The sequence below is a fragment of the Salvelinus fontinalis genome, chromosome 21 (genome assembly GCF_029448725.1).
Source record: "Salvelinus fontinalis isolate EN_2023a chromosome 21, ASM2944872v1, whole genome shotgun sequence".
Lineage (NCBI taxonomy): Eukaryota > Metazoa > Chordata > Actinopteri > Salmoniformes > Salmonidae > Salvelinus > Salvelinus fontinalis.
In genome coordinates, this window is record NC_074685.1 from 26,767,970 (window position 1) to 26,789,575 (window position 21,606).

Below are 21,606 nucleotides of genomic sequence, written 5' to 3' on the forward strand. Positions count from 1 at the left end.
AGCAGCTGTTAGCATTGAACGTGAGAATACAACATCTGGGTCACTGGCGTAGCACCAGCAACACGTCATAAACCATTAAAGAAATGTTTAGAATTATAGTAAATTCGCTCTTAAACTGCAACATTTTCTCTCAGCCTCATCAAATCAAATTGTATTGGTCACATACACATGGTTAGCAGATGTTAATGCGAGTGTAGCGAAATGCTTGTGCTTCTAGTTCCAAAAGTGCAATAATATATAACAAGTAATCTAACAATTCAACAACAACTACCTAATACACACAAATCTAAAGGGATGGAATAAGAATATGTACATATAAATATATGGATGGGTGATGACCGCCCGGTATAGGCAAGATGCAATAGATGGTAAAAAATGCATTATATACATATGAGATGAGTAATGTAAGATATATAAACATTATTAAAGTGGCATTATTAAAGTGACTAGTGATCCATTTATTAAAGTGGCCAATGATTTTGAGTCTGTATGGAGGCAGCAGCCTCTCTGTGTTAGTGATTTAACAGTCTGATGGCCTTGAGATAGAAGCTGTTTTTCAGTCTCTCGGTCCCAACTTTGATGCACCTGTACTAACCTCGCCTTCTAGATGGTAGCTGGGTGAACAGGCAGTAGCTTGGGTGGTTGTTGTCCTTTATGATCTTTTTGGTTTTCCATCGTGACATCGGGTGCTGTAAGTGTCCTGGAGGGCAGGTAGTTTTCCCCTGGTGATGCATTGTGCAGACCGCACCACCATCTGGAGAGCCTTGCGGTTGTGGGCGGTGTAGTTGCCGTACCAGGCGGTGATACATCCCGACAGGATGCTCTCAATTATGCGCCTGTAAAAGTTTGTGAGGGTTGTAGGTGACACGCCAAATTTCTTCAGCCTCCTGAGGTTGAAGAGGTGCTGTTGTGCCTTCTTCACAACGCTGTCTGTGTGGGTGGACCATTTCAGTTTGTCCGTGATGTGTACGCCGAGAAACTTAAAACTTTCCACCTTCTCCACTGCTGTCCTGTCGATGTGGAAAGGGGGGTGCTCCCTCTGCTGTTTCCTGAAGTCCATGATCCTTTCCTTTGTTTTGTTGGCATTGAGAGGTTGTTTTCATGACACCACACTCCGAGTGCCCTCACCTCCTCCCTGTAGGCTGTCTCGTCGTCGTTGGTAATTTAGCCCACTACTGTTGTGTTGTCTGCAAACTTGATGATTGAGTTGAAGGCGTGCATGGCCACGCAGTCATGGGTGAACAGGGAGTACAGGAGGGGGCTGAGCATGCACCCCTGCAGGGCCCCAGTGTTGAGGATCAGCAAAGTGGAGCTGTTGTTTCCTACCCTCACCACCCGAGGGCGGCCCGTCAGAAAGTCCAGGACCCAATTAATGATGAGCTTGGAGGGAACTATGGTGTTGAATGCTGAGCTGTAGTCAATGAACAGCATTCTTACATAGGCATTTCTCTTGTCCAGATGGGATAGGGCAGTGGGCAGTGTGATGGCGATTGCATCGTAAATTGAGTGGGTCTAGGGTGGCAGGTAAGGTGGAGGTGATATGATCCTTGACTAGTCTCTCAAAGCACTTCATGATGACATAAGTGAGTGCTACGGGGTGATAGTCATTTAGTTCAGTTATCTTTGCCAAAATGTGGCAAAATGTGTAAGGCAACATGAGAATGAGCTATAAAACAATAGAATACTAGAAAGGACATTAGCTTATTATGATGGTCTAAAGATCAGCCATTTTGTTCAGGGAGTTGATCAACCATGGTTTGCCAGTGCTGTGATAAGATATTGTGTAAAATAATGAATTTTAAGAATTTATCTTCACTGCAACGTGACCAATCGGGGTTGGCTACGTAAGACTAGTCTGCCCCACGCCTTCAGGTGGTTATACATCTCTGTACACTCTTTCATATACCCTATGTAATGATGACCTTGGATGACTAATAAAGTTGGGATTTACACTCCCTTGTAATACAGTGAGAATCACTTAGAAGCTTCGGTAACTGATTATAGATTGGACTTTTATGAGACATTTATTTAAATTAAACATACATATAGTAAAGTCCTACTACAAGGACAATATGTGAACCTTTAAAATATATTGTAAAACTAGTGCACAAAACTAGTGAAATATAAATATTTTAAAAAAGGAGCAAATTGAGTAATAGTACTTTGTTTTTTATTTATGATAAGGTAATGTTATACCAATCTCATTGAGGTATTATAATATTCTGCTAAATCAAATGGTATATTTTATTACATGAAAATGAATCACTGGAAATCGTAGACTGTGGCTTTGATATTATGACTTAGAAAAATTATTTGGAGAATAAAGAACTCTGTGTGTTCTGCTTCCTTTGTAGTATCTTATTCCAATGCCAAAGCAACATCTATCAACAGTATTCATTTCAAATTAATTCTCATGGTCTTTTATGATTAAAATGATTAAAACCCACTGATGATATGCCTTTCAAAGTCACAACAGGGAATGTACCTAATTTCACCCTGCAAAACACGATTGTTATCATCTTTCTCTCCGATCATACAGCGAAGCCGTATCTGCTGTCATATTTGACAGGTGTGTATCCAGTGCTACTGGATGGGATGTGTGTGTGTTCTCGATCTGAGTGCCCCGTCTGTTGCTTGCCCACCTGGCTGTAGGCTACCCCAGGGTGGAGGCTTGCACCCCGGCTGCTGCCTCGGCTGTGTGGCCGGCTCTCTGGGGCCGGGACGTCCTCCCTGGGGGAAGAAGAATAGGGGCAGGGGGGTAAGAGGGCAAGTAGAAACAGCAGTATGGCCACAGAACTATCTATAGCAGGGATAGGCAACTGGCATGGGGCCTGCATTAAATATAGATATGTATATTTATATATAATTTTAAAAACTCAATTGAGGTCTTAACTTACTGTTGAGACTTACAATAGTAGAATACACAAGGTGCAATAAAAAAAATGTGATTGTGTATCAGCAGTTTTTTTCTTGTTATGTCAGTCACTGACAGTCACTCAGTTATCCCATGTTAGCACAACATTTTTGGATTGGTTGGTTACTCTAAAAACTACAGTGACAAAAAAAGGTATGTGAACCCTTTGGAATGACCTGGACTTCTGCATAAATTGCTCATACAATTTGATATGATCTTCATCTAAGTCACAACAATAGACAAACACAGTCTGCTTAAACTAATAACACACAAAAAAGTATATGTTTTCATGTCTTTACTGAATACACCATGTAAACATTCACAGTGCAGGGTGGAAAAAGTATGTGAACCCTTGGATTTAATAACTGGTTGACCCTCCTTTGGCAGCAATAACTACCAAAGGAGACATTTTGGACCATTCCTCTTTATAAAACAGTTTCACTTCAGCAATATTCTTTGGGTGTCTGGTGTGAACCGCTCTCTTGAGGTCATGCCACAGCATCTCAATCAGGTTGAGGTCAGGAAGGTGTATTTTCTCCTGTTGAAGCCATTCTGTTGTTGATTTACATCGGTGTTTTGGGTCGTTGTCCTGTTGCATCACCCAAATTCTGTTGAGCTTCAATTGGCGGATAGATAGCCTCACATTCTCCTGCAAAATGTCTTGATAAACTTGGGAATACATTTTTCCGTCGATGATAGCAAGCTGTCCAGGCCCTGAGGCAGCACAGCAGCTTCAAACCATGATGCTCCCTCCACCATACTTTACAATTGGGATGAAATTTTGATGTTGGTGTGCTGTGCCTTTTTTTCTCCACACATAGTGTTGTGTGTTCCATCCAAACAACTCAACTTTAGTTAATCTGTCCACAGAATATTTTGCCAGTAGCGCTGTGGAACATCCAGATGCTCTTTTACAAACTTCAGACGTGCAGTAATATTTTTATTGGACAGCAGTGGCTTCTTCGGTGTCCTCCCATCAACACCATTCTTGTTTAGTGTTTTACTTATTGTAGATTCGTCAACAGATGTTAGCATGTTCCAGAGATTTCTGATAGTCTTTAGCCGACACTTGTCGTATCTTTGGCATCATTAAAGTGAAGACTGTTATTTTATCAAATCAATTCTCTGTAATTATTATTACGTGATTAAACTAATAATGTCAATGTAATTAACTAGGAAGTCGGGACACCAAAGAAAATCTTCAGATTACAAAGTTATAATTTTCCTAATACAACACTTCAGATATTTTAATATCTGATCAATTAGTCTTCTAATTAATGAATTATTCTTACCTCACGTTAGTCTCATTCCAAACGTCGTAAATTGTTGGTTATCTGCACGAACCCAGCCTTTACTATGAATCATCCATACATCAATTGTCTTAATCATTTATTTACTAACTAACTAAACAATCACAGAAATGCATAAACAAAAAAAATAGTAGATATGGTTATAAGGAAATGATAGGGGAGGTTCCCTAGTGGGCTAAGCCGATATGACGGCTTGGTGGACAAAGGGAAGTGGGTGTGGACTGAGAAGGGCGGGAAAGACAAAAAGGAGTCACTGCACAGTTGATAATTATAATAATTGAAATGCTAATCCTTTGCACATGAACACTCACTCATTCGGGAATAATTGCAATCAATATATATTTACGCTCAGTGTGTCGTCGTGATCTCTGTTGGAATCGTCCGTCTTTCTGTTGTAAAGTTCATCTGAGCGTCTTTCTCTGCTTCCCTGAAGTCTTTCGTAATTAGAATGGATACTTCAGAGTACCATTCAGAAATGTTCTTATAGAATAGGTGTTTCGGCGGTTGTCGGTCTTCGCATCTCAGGTTGACATAATTTCTAGCTGCAGACTAGTAATTAGTACCTAAGGTTTGCTCTTATTCTTTCGGGATTGATAGTCTCAGAGTTTAACCATTTTATTACCAATTAAGGCATAAATTGTCACGAATACCACCGAAGGTGGCTCCCCTTCCTGTTCGGGTGGCGCTCGGCGGTCGTCGTCGCCGGTCTACTAGCTGCCACCGATCCCTTTTTCCTTTTCGTTTGTTTTTGTCTAATTGTTTTCACCTGTTCCTTGTTGGGGTTTTGGGATGGGTGTTATTTAGGTTCCTTTAGCCCGCTGGTGTTTGTGCGGGCTTGTTGTTATTTGACGTATTCTTTGTGTTCTTTTGGGTTTTCGCTGTCCGGTATTTTTAGTGACTATGGTTTTGGGTTTGTTGCACCTGTGTTTTGGGCTTCACTCATGTTTGTAACTGGTTACTTTACGAAAGGACATTAAAGGCGTTTTTCCCGTCAGCCTTCTGCTCTCTGCGTCTGACTCCACACCCATCACTCTCCAGACGTTACAGAAATCAAGATAATTCCAAAGGGTTCATATACTTTTTCTTGCACTGCAAACATTTCTCCCCACCCTATAGCAACATGTGTAGAATTACAGGAAGTTTCACACTAATGAATAGAATTGCATGAAATTATTTATAAAATTGCTAAATATTCTCTCTACCCATGGCAACATCTGTAGAATTGCAGTGAGGCCGGTTCTGACTGCATGTGCGGGTATGGATGTGGGTACGCAGACCTGTGAGCCACTGCGGCCTCTCATGAGTTCAGAATTTTTGTGGCCCACACCCCCATCAAAGTTGCCCATCCCTGATCTATGGTCTTAGTGTGAATACAGTACATTCTCCAGTACCTGATATCGTTAGACACTTCCTTCTCATACCGTGTGAACCTTGCATCACACTTGTAGATGAGGAGCCATATGAGTATCGCCAGAATGATGATGAGCAGTAGACAACCTACCACAGTACCAGCTATCACTCCTGCTCTGTTAGGGGCTAGGGAGATGGAGGGAACAAGCACCAGGTGAAGGAACTTTTTTACTTTTTTGTGCTTTAAACGTGAATGAGTGAGGGATTGACTGAATGAGTGACTGAGGTGGTACCTACGTTTGTTAGCTGTCAGTTTGACTCTGCACCTCTCGTCCCCCACAGCATTGGTCACCTCACACATGTAAATCCCCACAAAGCTCTCAGAGTGATTGCTGATCAACAACTCCCCAGTCACACGGTCTCATGGATCACAAAGTATGAAGAGCAGCAATGAACACATTTATTTTTCATTGCATGAACAGTCAGCTTAGATACAGTTTCTGTTCAAATGTGCTTTGATGCTGTAATTCACCATGAAACCAGTAAAGGTCAGACTTACTCTGTGTGGCTGAGGGTGGAATGGGACCTCCTCTTTCTCTCTTCCATGCGTAGTTGAGGGGAGAGGACCCCTCGGATGACTTGCAGTGCAGGGAGACAGTCTCCCCCACTGCCTCCCCACCCTCCACCCAGCATTTAGGGACCGAAGGACGCACTGACGACAAAGGAATAATAATTACACAAATATCCGCTCTGTCACAGTTTAAAACAACTGAATACATTAAAGAGGACAGTGCTTATTTCTACCTTAACATTAGAAAAAAGACACATCTGGAATATTACATTTAGGGTAACTACATTGTATTTATTAAATAAAGCCAACGACACCTTTGCTTGTCAGGGTAGAGAATGACAGGTCTCTGACACTTTCTGAGGTAAGCTTTGTTTCCATTGTTTGAAAACAAGGCCACTTTTTTGTTAGTGCCCCTATTCAGGGTGTATGTAGTACTGTATTTTCTTTTCACCAAAGCTTATTTTTCCACCACACACAATACCGCTCTATTATATGCAGGGAGGGAGATAGACAGAAAGGATTGAAGAGCGGCACAGTGAAAAAAAAGTGCAGACAAAAGGTAAAAGACAAAAGGTAAAAGAAAAAAAGGATAGGAAACTTCGGTTGAGAACGAGAATGGCGAAGCACAGAAAAATAGAACTGACTTAAAGCTGCAGTAACTGTGAGGAAGTTTTAGCTCCAACTGAACTTGTTCTACTCAATAGTCCATAACATTTCCAGTGTGACACTTGTATTTGTGAAAGCACTTTAGAAATACTCAGTTTGAAGGTCTTGCTGTACCTTGGAGGTTGTTCAGAAGCACAGGTGGAGGTTCATGAGGTCAAAAAAAACATGACAATGAAAATGTGGAGTGGTGACATTCTCTTGAGGAGAAAACCAACCACATTTTCATGAACTTATTCAACTTAAGTTCAAGTTGTCACAACTAACTAAAACCAAGCTACACTACAGGTGTGAGACCAACAGCCAGGCTTAAATAATGCAGCATGTTGACACGTTAGCCCAAAGTTGAAATGTAACGTCTGTCTCACCCATCACGACCAGGGACACTTTCTGCATGTCCACTCCCGGTGACTTCTTGACTTTACACTGGTAGGTGGCAGAATGGGCTGGTGACAGGAAAGCGATGGAGAGGGACGCATCACCCAGGGAAGGGTCGCCAGCAGCAAAGTCCAGCCCCTTAGTTAGACCAGAGTTACCATGGATGTACTTATTCCCACCTGCATAGGACAACAGCTGAAGAAGTCCCAACATTTGAAAAATCAGAAGAACGGGGGAAAAAAACAACAGATGTTTGATATATCTTAGCAACAAGAGGTGAGCAGATGGAAGTAATGGACTTGGTTCTATCCTTGAACCAGCTACTTTATCTAACAGCATGTTTTGTGATTGCTTGAAATGTTGTGGAGAGAACTTTATAGAACAATCTGAGATCTCACCGAGAATAACTTGGTAACTTCAGTTCCACTTACCAGTTGGTCCTTCTGGGTGGTATCTGGGCTGACCACTGACCACTCAATATCCAGCTCTCCAGTGTCCGAGGGGTCAGGTGTGTATGTACACATCAGGGTCATTCTCTCCCCCTGGGCCCTCTGGAGGGTCTGAGGACCAGTAGAGGTCAGCTGCATCCCCATGCTGCCAGCTAGGGCCATTCAAATACTGTTACTGTGAACCCTAGTGACAACTTCTCAAGTCTATTGAATTTGACCTTCTAATACTAATTACTACTGTAGGCCTACTGCTTAGAAAACTTAGGAGAGAGATTTAGTATTCAGCTTCTTCTTTATAATTTACATCTCCCTGACTATAGTTGTTTTAAATGGTGAAAAAACAACATGAATGCTGTATCCTTGACTTCTATAATAACAACAGATGTTATTGTGTGTTCTCGTGTTAGTTTGTTGGACAAGCATATTGAAATGAAGTAACTGAAAGATGCAAGCAAACTCAACATTTACATTACACACATCCTCAAGAGAGAGACAAAAGCCTTCTTGTGAACTGGCAGTATCCACCATGGCAACACACCTGAAGACCATTACCCAAGGGATGAACTGTGTTATGATTGCCATCCTTGAATAAAGAGACTGTTCTATTCAGTCTGTAACAATCCAGTTTCCCGTGTTGAGTTCAGGGATAAGTTAGTAATAGAAATGAATCATTTCCTCTCTTTACAGAGTACTGTGCATGTGTGTGTGTGCATGTGTGTTTGTGTGTAGGGTGTTCTTCCTCACCTGCATTGAGAAAAACTGTGATTGCACATATCCCGATCATGGAAGACCATGGGCGAGAGCTAGGAATGCATGGATAGACATTTTGAACCATGGCAACATTGAACAGACAAGCACATATATCAATGCTTTGAAAATACATATAGCTCTCTGTGGTGCCCTGCTTGAAAACTAGATGAGCACATGACATGGTATTCTGAGCGTCCCGGTTTGTGTAGGGACAATTTGTGAAAACACACCTTCATTGCAAAATGAACCTTGATGGAAGAGAAAATAATAGAAAAAGTATTTTGTAGACCGTATCCTTTATATTGTCTGCTGCCTAACTGGAACTGTGTAACAGGCTTGAAGCAGAGTGTTGAAATAGACAACGTATAAAAAAGAGCAGGTACACTGAACAAATAGGTATATATTTGTGAGCTGCGTCACGCTAAAGCATCAGTTATACAGCTGCATCTGCTACACCTACATTCTGTTCAACCTACATGTATTTCAAAGTATTTCTACAGACAAAAAGATAATGTACTGATATTAACAAAATAAAGTAAAATGCTTAGATAAGCTATTTCTTCTCGGATAGGGTATTTTGTGAAATACCAATTGTTTTAGAGAGGTTTATCAAAACGTTTTAAAACTAGATGTTCCCTTTGGTTAAAGCACCCAAACAGTAGTTCCACAATAATGTATTTATTTTTCAACTGTATTATTTGAAGCCACATAGACTACAACAGTGTTTTCGCACACTGTAAACCTGTTGTTTACAAAGCATGTCACAAATAAAATGTGATTTGATTTTATAACAAGGTTTGAAAACAATACAAGGTAGCCCAAAAAGCTAAAAAGCTCACAATAGCACAAAGGGGAAATCAACGTGACAATGAACACAATTCACCTGAATGAATGTTGCTCATCCAAATGTAGAACCATTCCAATCAATCGACAAAGCATGTCGGCAGGTTCTCTTTCTCTGTCTCTTCTGCACTGTCTTCTTCTCTATCCCTCTGACACAGCAGGTCATGCCTGTCTTCCTCCTCCATCTCATTAGCATAGGCTAATCTCATTGGACAGGTCTTCTATCAAAACCTGTTTTTCTTTTTCCAAAGAAACCTTAAACCAGAATTAGTGTGGACTGCCATAAATTGTCACCTGCGATACGAGAGTTACACACCTTTGAAAAAGTTTCGATTTTGTGGATAGTCACTCTTTGTCAAATATTTTGTTCACTTTATCGCCTACCATCTGTGGATGAGCTCTGGTTTCAAACAAAGAGCTAGGAGGCCATGGTAATGTGGTCCAAACAGCCAGGTCTCAGGTGACAACAAACAGGTTATTCATCTGGTTACTGGTTAGTCCAGGATACACAAGGTGTGGTGGGGAGTGAATCAATGAAATAGATTAAACAACCAAATTGGCTAAAATTGATAAATTAACTATAGTAATTGGAACGTGACTTCTACATTTCCCGTTAAAATATTAAATAACCAAAACAGAACATTCTTTAGAGATGCAGTCCACAGATCCTCATGTGTGACTGTGAATTGCCTATTTCCTCAAAACAAATAGACCAGTTAATATGAATTGCCTCTAAAATAATCCCCAGTCAACCCTTAAATTATGCCAGCCCTCTCAGCAGGTACTACAATTTACCATAAGGTTTTCCTTGTTTGTCCATAAATATTCCTGTAACATTACCAACTGCATGACATTAGCATTATTTGTGGCTTTAATTTCCTGGACATGCAGTATCCCATCCCAGATGAAGACAGATGAAACATGGAGCAGGTTTTCATCAAGGATCTCTCTCTACTTTGCTCCGTTCAGCTTTCCCTCAAACCTGACCAGACTCCCAGTCCCTGCCACTGAAAAACATCCCCACAGCATGATGCTGTCACCACCATGCTTCACCATAGGGATGGTGCCAGGTTTCCTCCAGACGTGATGCTCGGCATTCATGCCAAAGAGTTCAATCTTGGTTTCATCAGACCAGAGAATGTTGTTTTCTCACACTACTAATCCAATGATCATGTTACAGTATGTGAGACTGGTAGTCAGATTGCTGCCTTGGAAACGTTTGTGTTAAATCATTAATATCATGACATGTGTTATGTCATCCTTATGCAGCTTTATGTAGGCCTTATGGAGGGTTGAAGCAATATGTTACTAAAAGAAGAGCCATGATGTATCTATAATTGTTGTGATATACCGCAGGTCAAGGACTAGACTGTGACTGTTGGATTCAGTGTTAAAATGAAAATAATATTGAGAATAAATCAGATCTGTGCATAGAAGCCTGGGGCAACAGGCAATAACTGCACAGAAAACTATAGCCTACACATATGGAGCAAATCTATAGCCTACACATATGGAGCTAATCTGTAGCCTACACATATGGAGCTCATCTGTAGCCTACACATATGGAGCTCATCTGTAGCCTACACATATGGAGCTAATCTGTAGCCTACACATATGGAGCTAATCTGTAGCCTACACATATGGAGCTAAACTATAGCCTACACATATGGAGCTAATCTATAGCCTACACATATGGAGCTAAACTATAGCCTACACATATGGAGCTAATCTATAGCCTACACATATGGAGCTAATCTGTAGCCTACACATATGGAGCTAAACTATAGCCTACACATATGGAGCTAAACTATAGCCTACACATATGGAGCTAGTCTGTAGCCTACACATATGGAGCTAATCTATAGCCTACACATATGGCGCTAATCTGTAGCCTACACATATGGAGCTAATCTGTAGCCTACATATATGGAGCTAAACTATAGCCTACACATATGGAGCTAATCTGTAGCCTACACATATGGAGCTAATCTGTAGCCTACACATATGGAGCTAATCTGTAGCCTACACATATGGAGCTAATCTGTAGCCTATGCATTGGGCCTTCATGACATTCTACCCAGTTTTGCTAAATCATGCATGGGGTGCCAACTAGGCTATATGCTGTTGGGTTTTTTCTTCCAGTCCCGAAGTCATCCACATGACTGTTTACGGCTCGATTATGTAAACGACTTATCTGATGTAAACATTTGATAAAGCAGTTACAGTCTTCAGTACGAAACATTTAGCCAACAGCTAAATTAGAATAGTTGTCACGCCCTGGCCTTAGTATTCTTTGTTTTCTTAATTATTTTAGTTAGGTCAGGGTGTGACATGGGGAATGTATGTGTTTTTTTGTAGTGTCTAGGGTGGTTGTAAAGTTTAGGGGGTTTATTAGAGTAGTTGGGTTTATGTTTAGTATAGAAGTCTAGCTGTGTCTATGGTTGAGTGTAGGTATCTAGGAAAGTTTGGGTCTCAATTAGAGACAGCTGGTTATTGTTGTCTCTGATTGGGAGCCATATTTAAGGCAACCATAGGCTTTAGCTGTTTGTGGGGAATTGTCTATGTCTATGTTGCATGTTTTTGCACTTAGTCATTGATAGCTTCACGTTCGTCTGTTTGTTGTTTTTGTTTCTTTTGTCATTCTTCTAATAAAGAGAAGATGTACTTTCCACGTGCTGCGCCTTGGTCCTCTCTCAGTCCCTTTGACAATCGTGACAATAGTCCAAGTTTTCAGAGTTTTGCAGCCATGACTGAAGAAACATGGGATGTTGTTATTGTCGGCGCTGGGCTGTCAGGACTGAGTGCTGCTCAGACTCTGCGGAAGAGAAATGGCAAACTCAGAATATTAATTCTGGAAGGAAAAGGTTTGTCAAAACTGTTTGGCATTCATTATGCAGCGAAACAATCAACGTTCTCCACATCTAGCCTGTGACAGCGGCTTCGACGCGTCCCATTTGCAGTCATAGAAATTAAGTTGTAGCCTGTCATTTGTTTACGGGCTAATTTTTGAGGAGCAGAAATTACAGTCCAAGATTATGAAATATTTTAACAATTCGTAACAGAATTATAAGGCAACACTGAATTGTACACATTTCAATTCGTAACATATTGTACCAATTACAATTCGTATGTTAAGTTACGAATTGCAATTCATATCAAACTAAATCGATGATGGACATCCATAAATTATACAAAACATAACATATTCATAGGCGTATCCCGAATTTACATTTACTATGTTACCTCTACCACTGAGTTTACTTGGAATGGTGCCATGTCACTCAGTGCGGTAGGGGTAAATGCTAAATTATTTGTACATTGGAGGTGTTACAATTGGGTTTAGCCTAACTTCATAATCAATGTAGGGTGAGTAATCAGTTAGGCCTACATGTAATCTGGTTGTGCCTACAAAAGAACTAACTGTAAACAAATACTTTTGGAAAAACTAGGTGATTCTTTCTTGGATTACTATATAATTCAGAAAGGATGTTTGGGTGGAAAAATACATTCATGAGACCTTTCTGTTTTCTCATTGATGTTCAATTCAGCATTGAAAAAGTTTGTTCCATTTGAGTTTGGGTAATCCTCAAATTACATTAATTAATGATTACAATTTTGGACAGGTAACTAACTAATGGATTACATTTACAAAGAAACCAAACCTGTCATCATGTAGCTTCATCCCAACAATATTGTCTAAATGATGAATGGTGAAGTAATGAAGAACAATTAATCAATGGTAATTTGTCATCCAGCCAAGCAGAGCAGTGGCATTATGAAGGGAATTAATGTGCCTCTTTGCAGTACATTGAACATGGACTGACTGATCTTTGCTTACCTTTGGAAAGAAACAAAGTTCATACATAGTTTACATTCATAAGGATGACAAGTGGAAGTGCCAAGTAGTACAGTACATTTCAGTCATTGATATTCCATTATACTGTATAAGCCTATGAAAAAGGCCCATGAAATTCCCTCTCACATAGTCACATTCCCAAGCTATTGGAGGAAATGAACAGAACAGAACATATCTGTGTTCTGAGAGTACGGCAAAGTAGGAGAGCTTTGAGGAAATCACAAAAGCTGCTATCAATACACCCCAAAAAGGAGGCATGATTACTACAGGAGAATAATAGTGGACTTCATCCAGGACAGAAATCATTACAAATCGACTTACTGGGACGCACTTAGACACAGGCTTAGAACGATTATATAGATTACTATCGACCTGGAGCGAAGACTGGTAGAGGCCACTGCTGCACCCAGGCAGCTAAGGCGGTTGTCATTGTGTAGTCTGTCAGGTGGTGCAAAGAGGACAGGTCTGTGTGCGATCATGGGAAACCTCTTAGACCTACGGTAGTAGAGGGATGCAGTCAGAACATGGAACAGACTATTATTTATTAATGGAAAAGAAAGTGATTATTTGACAGGCACCACATCAGTTTAAATGTGTCACTCTCAGGAGTTTAGAGACTTTAGTGGACTGTGATAAAAGAGGGAGGGTGCATACCAGAATCACACTTCTGAGCCTCAGGTTGGATAAATAATCAGCTTCATCATAGATTTATTTTCAGCACATTCAAATCAGGAAATTAATAAATTAACTGAAACATTTTTGATGAAATAATGGACAATGTATGTTCCCACTGGGCACACACTGGTTGAATCCCAAAAACGTCCACGTCAAATTACGTTGAACCAACGTGGAATAGACGTTGAATTAACTTCTTTGCCCAGTGGGTTGATTTATATTTAGTCTCAGTTGACCTTGCTGTTAAGATCAAAGTCAAAAGATTATCACTTTGCTAATCTAACTGTTGTTGTCCCTCTTACATCAGCACTCAGACACACGTCATGGACCTCATTCAGGAGTTTGGCATGGAGGTCTACACACAATACACTATAGGCAAGAAAGTGCACCACGTTGGTGGTCCTCATGCCAAGGTTCGCACCAGCAGCACCAGTATCCCTGCCCTCTCTACACTGGTGCTACTGGACCTGTCACAGCTCGTTGTTGCAGGTCACAACCAAGCCACAAGGTATTCTAACTCGGTAGTTTTCAAACCTCTCCTCTGGGATCTCCAGACATTTCACAATTGTGTTGTAGCCCTGAATCATACTGAACATAAAAATATAAACGCAATGTATCGTTCCCATGTTTCATGAGCTGAAATAAAAGATCCCAGAAATGTTCCATACACAGTTTATTTCTCTCAAATTTTGTGCACAAATTTGTTTACATCACTGTTAGTGAGCATTTCTTCTTTGCCAAGATAATCAATCCACCTGACAGGTGTAGCGTATCATGAAGCTGATTAAACAGCGTGATCATTACACAGGTGCACCTTGTGCTGGGGACAATAAAAGGCCACTCTAAAATGTGCAATTTTGTCACACAACACAATGCCACAAATGTCTCAAGTTTTGAGGGAGCTTGCAATTGGCATGCTGCCTGCAGGAATGTCCACCACAACTGCTGCCAGAGAATGTAACGTCATTTTAGAGAATTTGACAGTACGTTTAACCGGCTTCACAACCGCAGATCACGTGTAACCACGCCAGTTTAGGACCTCCATATCCGGCTTCTTCACCTGCGATATTGTCTGAGACCAGCCACCCGGACAGCTGATGAAACTGAGGAATATTTCTGTCTGTAATAATGCGGTTTGGGAGGAAAACTAATTCTGATTGGCTGGACCTGACTCCCCAGTGAGTGGGCCTGGCTCCCAAGTGGGTGGGGCTATGCCCTCCCAGGCCCACCCATGCCTGTGTCCCTGCCCAGTCATGTGAAATCCATAGATTAGGGCCAAATTAATTGATTTCAATTGACTGATTTCTTTATATGAACTGTAACTCAGTAAAATCGTTGAACTTGTTGTATGTTGCCAGATTCAGATATTCAAGGGCTTGAAAATTAGTTGACAAGTTGAATCAGGTGTGCTAGCTGTGGAATAGTTAAAATTCATGCAAAATGCTGGGGGTTCCAAAGAAGTTATAAAACCTCTGGTCTAACTAACAGTAAATCACACTGAGAAACAGCTAATTAAAATACTCAGCCTGTGCTGATGACTCACTTAAACAAATGAATACTAGACAAACATGAATTTGTTTGTCTAGAAAAGTAATTAAGTGTTTGTATTGTATTTTGAGATGAACTTAATCAACATCGTCCTAGTAGTTTTGTTAATTATGTGATGAATTGATGTGATGCCCTAAATGGGATGTGTTAATTATTTTCTAAATGAATCATGCTGTGTTAATGTGAGTGTGGTCTTGCGTCATAATGATGGCACAGAAACACAATGTTAATGTAGCCAATGTGAAATGGCTTGCAAGTTAGCGTTGCGTGCTAGTTACGTTCAATTGGTGACGTCACCCGCTCTGAGACCTTGAAGAAGTTGTTTCCCTCGCTCAACAATAGCTGCGACTTTTGTAGAGTGACAGTAACATTGCTTCGTGACCGTCGATCTGTTCAGAGCATCCCTGGTTCGAGCCCAGGTTGAGGCAAGAGGAATGGAAGCAACACCGTTACATTAACGCATCCAGTGAACACCAGGAAGATAAAAAAAGGGCTTCAAGAATACTTCCAAGGCCAGAGCAGAAATGATGAATAGTTTAATAATGTTATATTCCTTTATACATCAATGACCGTTTAGCTGTCTCAGTGGTTTAGACGATTCATGTGTGTTTATACATGTATGTGCTGTGTGTCAGATTGACAGGTTGAGTTCCACAGTGTCAGTGGAGGACCCCATGAAGACCCCCAATGCCCAGGAGTTGGACAGTATGACCCTACACTCCTAAACAGAGAAACATGCCTGGACAGAAGGTGAGCAGCACCACCTCTCACACTTCACAGGGCATGTAAACCAAAGACTTGTTGTCGATTTTTAAATTGTCCTTGTTGTTTAATAGTGTGGGTATAGACAACAGCAGAGCTGGGATACAGTCCAACGTTTGGGTCAAGATACCGCGAGAACCAACGAAAAATCAGGTCGAAGTGTTTAAAATTGAGATAATTACAGATTCAGAGCTTTCCAGAATTGTGTGTTCCACTGTACGTTTGCCCTGCTAGAAAATGAATGGATTTGATTTTCCCCTACCGTGCCTAGAGGATGCTCTCAAGTGTTCCTGGGTAATGTGCATCCTGCCTCAGGCACAGCCAAAGGGCTTGGGTGATGGATGGCCACATCTCTTAGAAAAACCATCTATTATGTATAGTCAGGTCAAAAATGATTGGCACCCTTGATGAAGATGAGGAAATAAATAATAATACAAATACTGAGCTATATAAGTTTTGGTCTCTCTGTCTCTCTGTCTCTCTGTCTCCCTGTCTCCCTGTCTCCCTGTCTCCCTGTCTCTCTGTCTCTCTGTCTCTCTGTCTCTCTGTCTCTCTGTCTCCCTGTCTCCCTGTCTCTCTGTCTCTCTGTCTCCCTGTCTCGGTCTCTCTGTCTCTCTGTCTCCCTGTCTCTCTGTCTCTCTGTCTCTGTCTCTCTGTCTCCCTGTCTCCCTGTCTCTCTGTCTCTCTGTCTCTCTGTCTCCCTGTCTCCCTTTCTCTGTCTCTCTGTCTCTCTCTCCCTGTCTCTGTTTCTCTGTCTCCCTGTCTTTGTCTCCCTGTCTCTGTCTCTCTGTCTCCCTGTCTCTGTCTCTCTGTCTCCCTGTCTCCCTGTCTCTCTGTCTCTCTGTCTCCCTGTCTCTCTGTCTTCCTGTCTCTCTGTCCCCCTGTCTCTGTCTCTCTGTCTCTCTGTCTCCCTGTCTCTGTCTCTCTGTCTCCCTGTCTCTGTCTCTCTGTCTCTCTGTCTCCCTGTCTCTGTCTCTCTGTCTCTCTGTCTCTCTGTCTCCCTGTCTCTGTCTCCCTGTCTCCAGAGATGTAGGAGGAGATGGGTGTGTGCAGCTGGGTTGTGTTTGGCATGGAGCCCAATCAGATGTCCTTCCTCTACTTCCTGATGTATGCTGCAGCAGCTGGAGGCGTCCTGTGCCTGCTGGAAAGCACCCCAGGCTCAGCACAGGAGTTCAGGGTCAAGGTGAGCTGGGATGGGCTCTACCGCTATCTCTGCCTCTCTCTCTGGCTCCACATGGGGTACAGTAGGGGACCGCTGATGGTGGTGGTGACTTGAGTCCAGAGGGTCTTTTGACCCTCACAGATTGGGTTAGGGAGAGGAGTAGAGTGGGTTGGGAATTGGGGAATTGCAGCTCCACCAATGACATAGGAGTCATAGAAGTGACTTCCGTTACTCTCTATGGAAAAACAGGAAAATTCTCCTGTTCCGTTGTGTCTTTGAGAACGAGACATTGAAAAGAGAGCTGGAGAGATTTAGGGAAGAGTCATGTACAGTATAGAGAGATAGAGAAAGGGAAAGAGAAAAAGTTACTGGGACAGCCAGAGATAGAAAGAGAGAAACTGCATTCGATTTTTGTGGCACTTGGATCTGGATATTGCTTGCTTACCACCTACCTAATGAAACTCAGCTCACTGAAGGTCTACACGTCTTGTCACTACACAGACATTGGACTGTAAGGCTACTCTGTGTCCACAGGGGGGAACCCAGCAGCTGTCAGAGTGTTTAGCCCAGCAGATTGGGAGGGAGAGTGTCCGGCTGGGCCAGGCTGTGACGGCCATATGGCAGGTAACGTACAGTAACAGCTCACTCAGTGAGTGACGAGGTGTGACACTGAGATAACAGTCACTTCAGACAGGGAACAAGCCATCTCCTGTGGGGCTCTGTCTGTTCCGCTCCTCTCTCTCTCTCTCTCTCTCTCTCTCTCTCTCTCTCTCTCTCTCTCTCTCTCTCACTCTCTCTCTCTCATCTCTCTCTCCCTCTCTCTCTCTCTCTCTCTCTCCTCTCTCTCTCTCTCTCTCTCTCTCTCTCTCTCTCCTCTCTCTCTCTCTCTCTCTCTCTCTCTCTCTCTCTCTCTCTCTCTCTCTCTCTCTCTCTCTCTCTCTCTCTCTCTCTCTCTCTCTCTCTCTCTCTCTCTCTCTCTCTCTCTCTCTCATCTCTCTCTCTCTCTCTCTCTCTACTCTCTCTCTCTCTCTCTCTCTCTCTCTCTTTATTTCTCTCTCTCTCTCTCTCTCTTTATTTCTCTCTCTCTCTCTCTCTCTTTATTTCTCTCTCTCTCTCTCATGCTACTGAGAGGCACCACCGAGCACTGGCATTGCATTGCTTCACTGGAGATGTGTGTTAGCCTATTGAGTGTAGACACTCTGTGACCTTTGAGTGTTTGTGTACATGGTGGAAGTGGATAAAAGGTCATACATTTGGCTAGTTACTGTAGATGAAAGGCAGTTTACAGGAAATTACCCTATCTATAAAAATGATAATAGAGACCAAAATAGACTTTGCTCACGTGATAGGTTAAAAGGAACATCTAATAGCCATTCTCTAAAAATATGATTATTTAAAGGGTTAAAATGACAAAACACTTGATTATTTACAAGGTAAAAGGACCATATAAATGCACCACCCTAATGAGGCTTTCAAAACAACTCAATGATTCCTTTCATGTCCTCTGTGCTGCATGACCATGGTACCACTTGGCTTTACACTGCTGGCCCCACAGCGTTCTCCCTTAATAAGAACATATTGGCTTCCCCGGAGTGTCCAGAGTTTTAGTCATCCATAATGGACGGCACTATTATATTTCTCACCGGGGCCCTGCCCTCCAGGGCCATCTATAAAATCCACTGTGCCTCCATATCTCTGTGCTGGTCATCTCAATGGGCTCCTCAGATCAGATAGCCCCCGGAGTGCTGCCTGGTTTGGTCTGGCCTGGCTTACAGGAGAGGAATACTACTGCTGCCTGTCTGTCACAGCTACTGTGCTGTATAGTACAGATGTACACACTATTATATGTGTTTGTGATTTGATTTGACTGTGTGCTCGTATTCATGTACAGTACATGCATGTGTGTGTCTGTCCCACAGGACGCTGAGCGGCCCAAGGTGATGACAGCCACCCACTCCTACCTGTGCAGAGCAGTGATTGTCACCTGCCCTCCTCACCTGGCAGGTCAGTGTGTGTGTGTGGGTGTGTGTGTGTGGGTGTCCCACCTCTGTTGCCCCACCTCTGCGCCCCACCTCTGTCTCCCCACCTCTGTCACCCCACCTCTGTCACCCCACCTCTGTCGCCCCACCTCTGTCACCCCACCTCTGTCACCCCACCTCTGTCTCCCCACCTCTGTCGCCCCACCTCTGTCTCCCCACCTCTGTCGCCCCACCTCTGTCGCCCCACCTCTGTCGCCCCACCTCTGTCGCCCCACCTCTGTCGCCCCACCTCTGTCTCCCCACCTCTGTCTCCCCACCTCTGTCTCCCCACCTCTGTCTCCCCACCTCTGTCGCCCCACCTCTGTCGCCCCACCTCTGTCGCCCCACCTCTGTCACCCCACCTCTGTCACCCCACCTCTGTCGCCCCGACAGACACTCAAAGGCAAGCCACTAAAGTGTGTTGAACAGGGCAGCCAAGCAGATATGACAAGACCCTGATTCCAGTAACTCATACTTAGGAGGTGGGATAGAGGAATGGTGGGGTGAAGGCATGGCCCCACTGCCAGGTACCAAGAAACCAGAGAACGCATAGAACCTTCTGCTGGAGCCATGGACCCCAGCCAGGACACTTAATGAGACAGATCTGGGAACAGCATTGAATTATGCAGCAGGGATTGGCCGGTCTCTGTTGCCAGTGGCCTGCTGACTCTGAATCAGCTATGGAGGCAGCCTGACAGGTGACAGGGACTCATAAAACCAGAGCCTGTGCAGTAATTTAGATGTCTATCCAAAAAGAGGGGTGAAGGATAAATAAAATAAGTGAGTGACGCTCAAAGTCATTTGTGTGACACGTTCAATTTGAAATGCAGGTGCCCTGGAAACTACCCTGGCATTTCCAGTCAGAGGAAGCTGGGTATGGACAGATCTTGGCATTAAGCTGACCTTGACAAGGAGCAAGGTTCTGATTAAAGTCGGCTCTTAACCAACAATGCTATTTTATTCGTTTTTTCGCATTGTTCATAACTTGTTTTGTACATAATTTTGCTGCTACCGGCTCTTATGACCGAAAAGAGCTTCTGGACATCAGAACTGGGATTGCTCACCTCAAATTGTACAAGGAGTTCTTCTTCAATGAGTCGGACACGAGGGATATACTATGGACACCCGACCAGGCCCAGATCCCTGTGATTCGCTGGAAAAGGAAACGTGGGTTTCGCGGAAAGAGATCAGGATGCCTAGTGAGGATCAGGCGACGAGTGGCTAATCTGCCCTTCCATTCTGCTAGCTAACGTTCAATCGCTGGAAAATAAATGGGAGGAACTGAAAGCACGTCTATCCTACTAATGGGATATTAAAAACTGTAATATCTTATGTGTCACCGAGTCGTGGCTGAACGACTCGGGTTATACACACTATCGGCAGGACAGAACAGCAGCCTCTGGTAAGACCCGGGGCGGGGGCCTATGCATATTTGTAAACAATAGCTGGTGCACGATATCTAAGGAAGTGTCAATGTTTTGCTCGCCTGAGGTAGAGCATCTCATGATAAGCTTTAGACCACACTATCTACCTAGAGAGTTTTCATCTGTATTTTTAGCTGTCTACATACCACCACAGACCGAGGCTGGCACTAAAACCACACTCAATGAGCTGTATTCCACCTTAACATAAGCAAACAGGAAACCGCTCAACCAGAAGCGGCGCTCCAAGTGGCCCGGGGACATCAATGCAGGGAAACTTAAATTTGTTTTACCTAATTTCTACCAGCATGTTAAATGTGCAACCAGAGGGAAAAAAATTCTAGACCACCTTTACTCCACACGTACAAAACTCTCCCTCTCCCTCCATTTAGCAAATCTGACCATAACTTTACCCTCCTGATTCATGCATACAAGCAAAAATTAAAGCAGGAAGCACCAGTGACTCGGTCTATAAAGAAGTGGTCAGATGAAGCATACGCTAAACTACAGGACTGTTTTGCTAGCACAGACTGGAATATGTTCCGGGATTCTTCCAATGGCATTGAGGAGTACACCACATCCTTCACTGGCTTTTATCAATAAGTGCATCGAGGACGTCTTCCCCACAGTGACTGTATGTACATACCTCAACCAGAAGCCATGGATTACAGGCAACATTTGCACTGAGCTCAAGGGTAGAGCTGCCGCTTACCAGACGAGCTAAATAACTTCTATGCTCACTTCGAGGCAAGTAACACTGAAACATGCATGAGAGCATCAGCTGTTCCGGACGACTGTGTGATCACGCTCTCTGCAGCCGATGTGAGTAAGACCTTTTAACTGGTCAACATTCACAAAGCTGCTGGGCCAGACGGATTACCAGGACGTGTAGTCCGAGCATGCGCTGACTAAATGTCAAGTGTCTTAACTGACATT

General features: G+C 42.9%; 2 protein-coding genes across 2 annotated transcripts in view; one reads left to right on the forward strand and one right to left on the reverse strand.

Annotated features, from left to right (window-relative positions):
* Positions 1-2,153: 2,153 nt before the first annotated feature.
* vsig8a (V-set and immunoglobulin domain containing 8a) lies at positions 2,154-9,515 on the reverse strand. The gene is made up of 8 exons (XM_055874511.1): positions 9,269-9,515; positions 8,380-8,438; positions 7,618-7,787; positions 7,177-7,381; positions 6,134-6,286; positions 5,872-5,994; positions 5,616-5,760; positions 2,154-2,730 (listed from the first exon to the last, which is right to left on the reverse strand). Exons 1-8 carry the CDS (start codon positions 9,322-9,324, stop codon positions 2,532-2,534), a joined length of 1,110 nt encoding a protein of 369 aa, XP_055730486.1. The 5' UTR covers positions 9,325-9,515; the 3' UTR covers positions 2,154-2,531.
* A 2,459-nt stretch (positions 9,516-11,974) lies between these two features.
* The window catches only part of si:ch211-127i16.2 (probable flavin-containing monoamine oxidase A), a 46,033-nt gene continuing 36,401 nt past the window's right edge, over positions 11,975-21,606 (forward strand). Inside the window, 7 exon segments of the mRNA XM_055874011.1 lie at positions 11,975-12,092; positions 13,445-13,471; positions 13,985-14,241; positions 15,943-16,057; positions 17,095-17,252; positions 17,766-17,855; positions 19,151-19,235. Of these exon segments, the coding sequence (XP_055729986.1) occupies positions 11,975-12,092; positions 13,445-13,471; positions 13,985-14,241; positions 15,943-16,057; positions 17,095-17,252; positions 17,766-17,855; positions 19,151-19,235 (850 nt within the window).

Bases quoted from the DNA above. Each gene is read 5' to 3' on its own strand.
- vsig8a (XM_055874511.1), bottom strand. From the start codon at position 9,324: ATGCTTTGTCGATTGATTGGAATGGTTCTACATTTGGATGAGCAACAT. The intron at 7,382-7,617 runs GTAAGTGGAACT...GGACTTCTTCAG, and splicing joins CCACCCAGAAGGACCAACTG to CTGTTGTCCTATGCAGGTGG. The intron at 5,761-5,871 runs GTAGGTACCACC...CCATCTCCCTAG, and splicing joins CAAACTGACAGCTAACAAAC to CCCCTAACAGAGCAGGAGTG.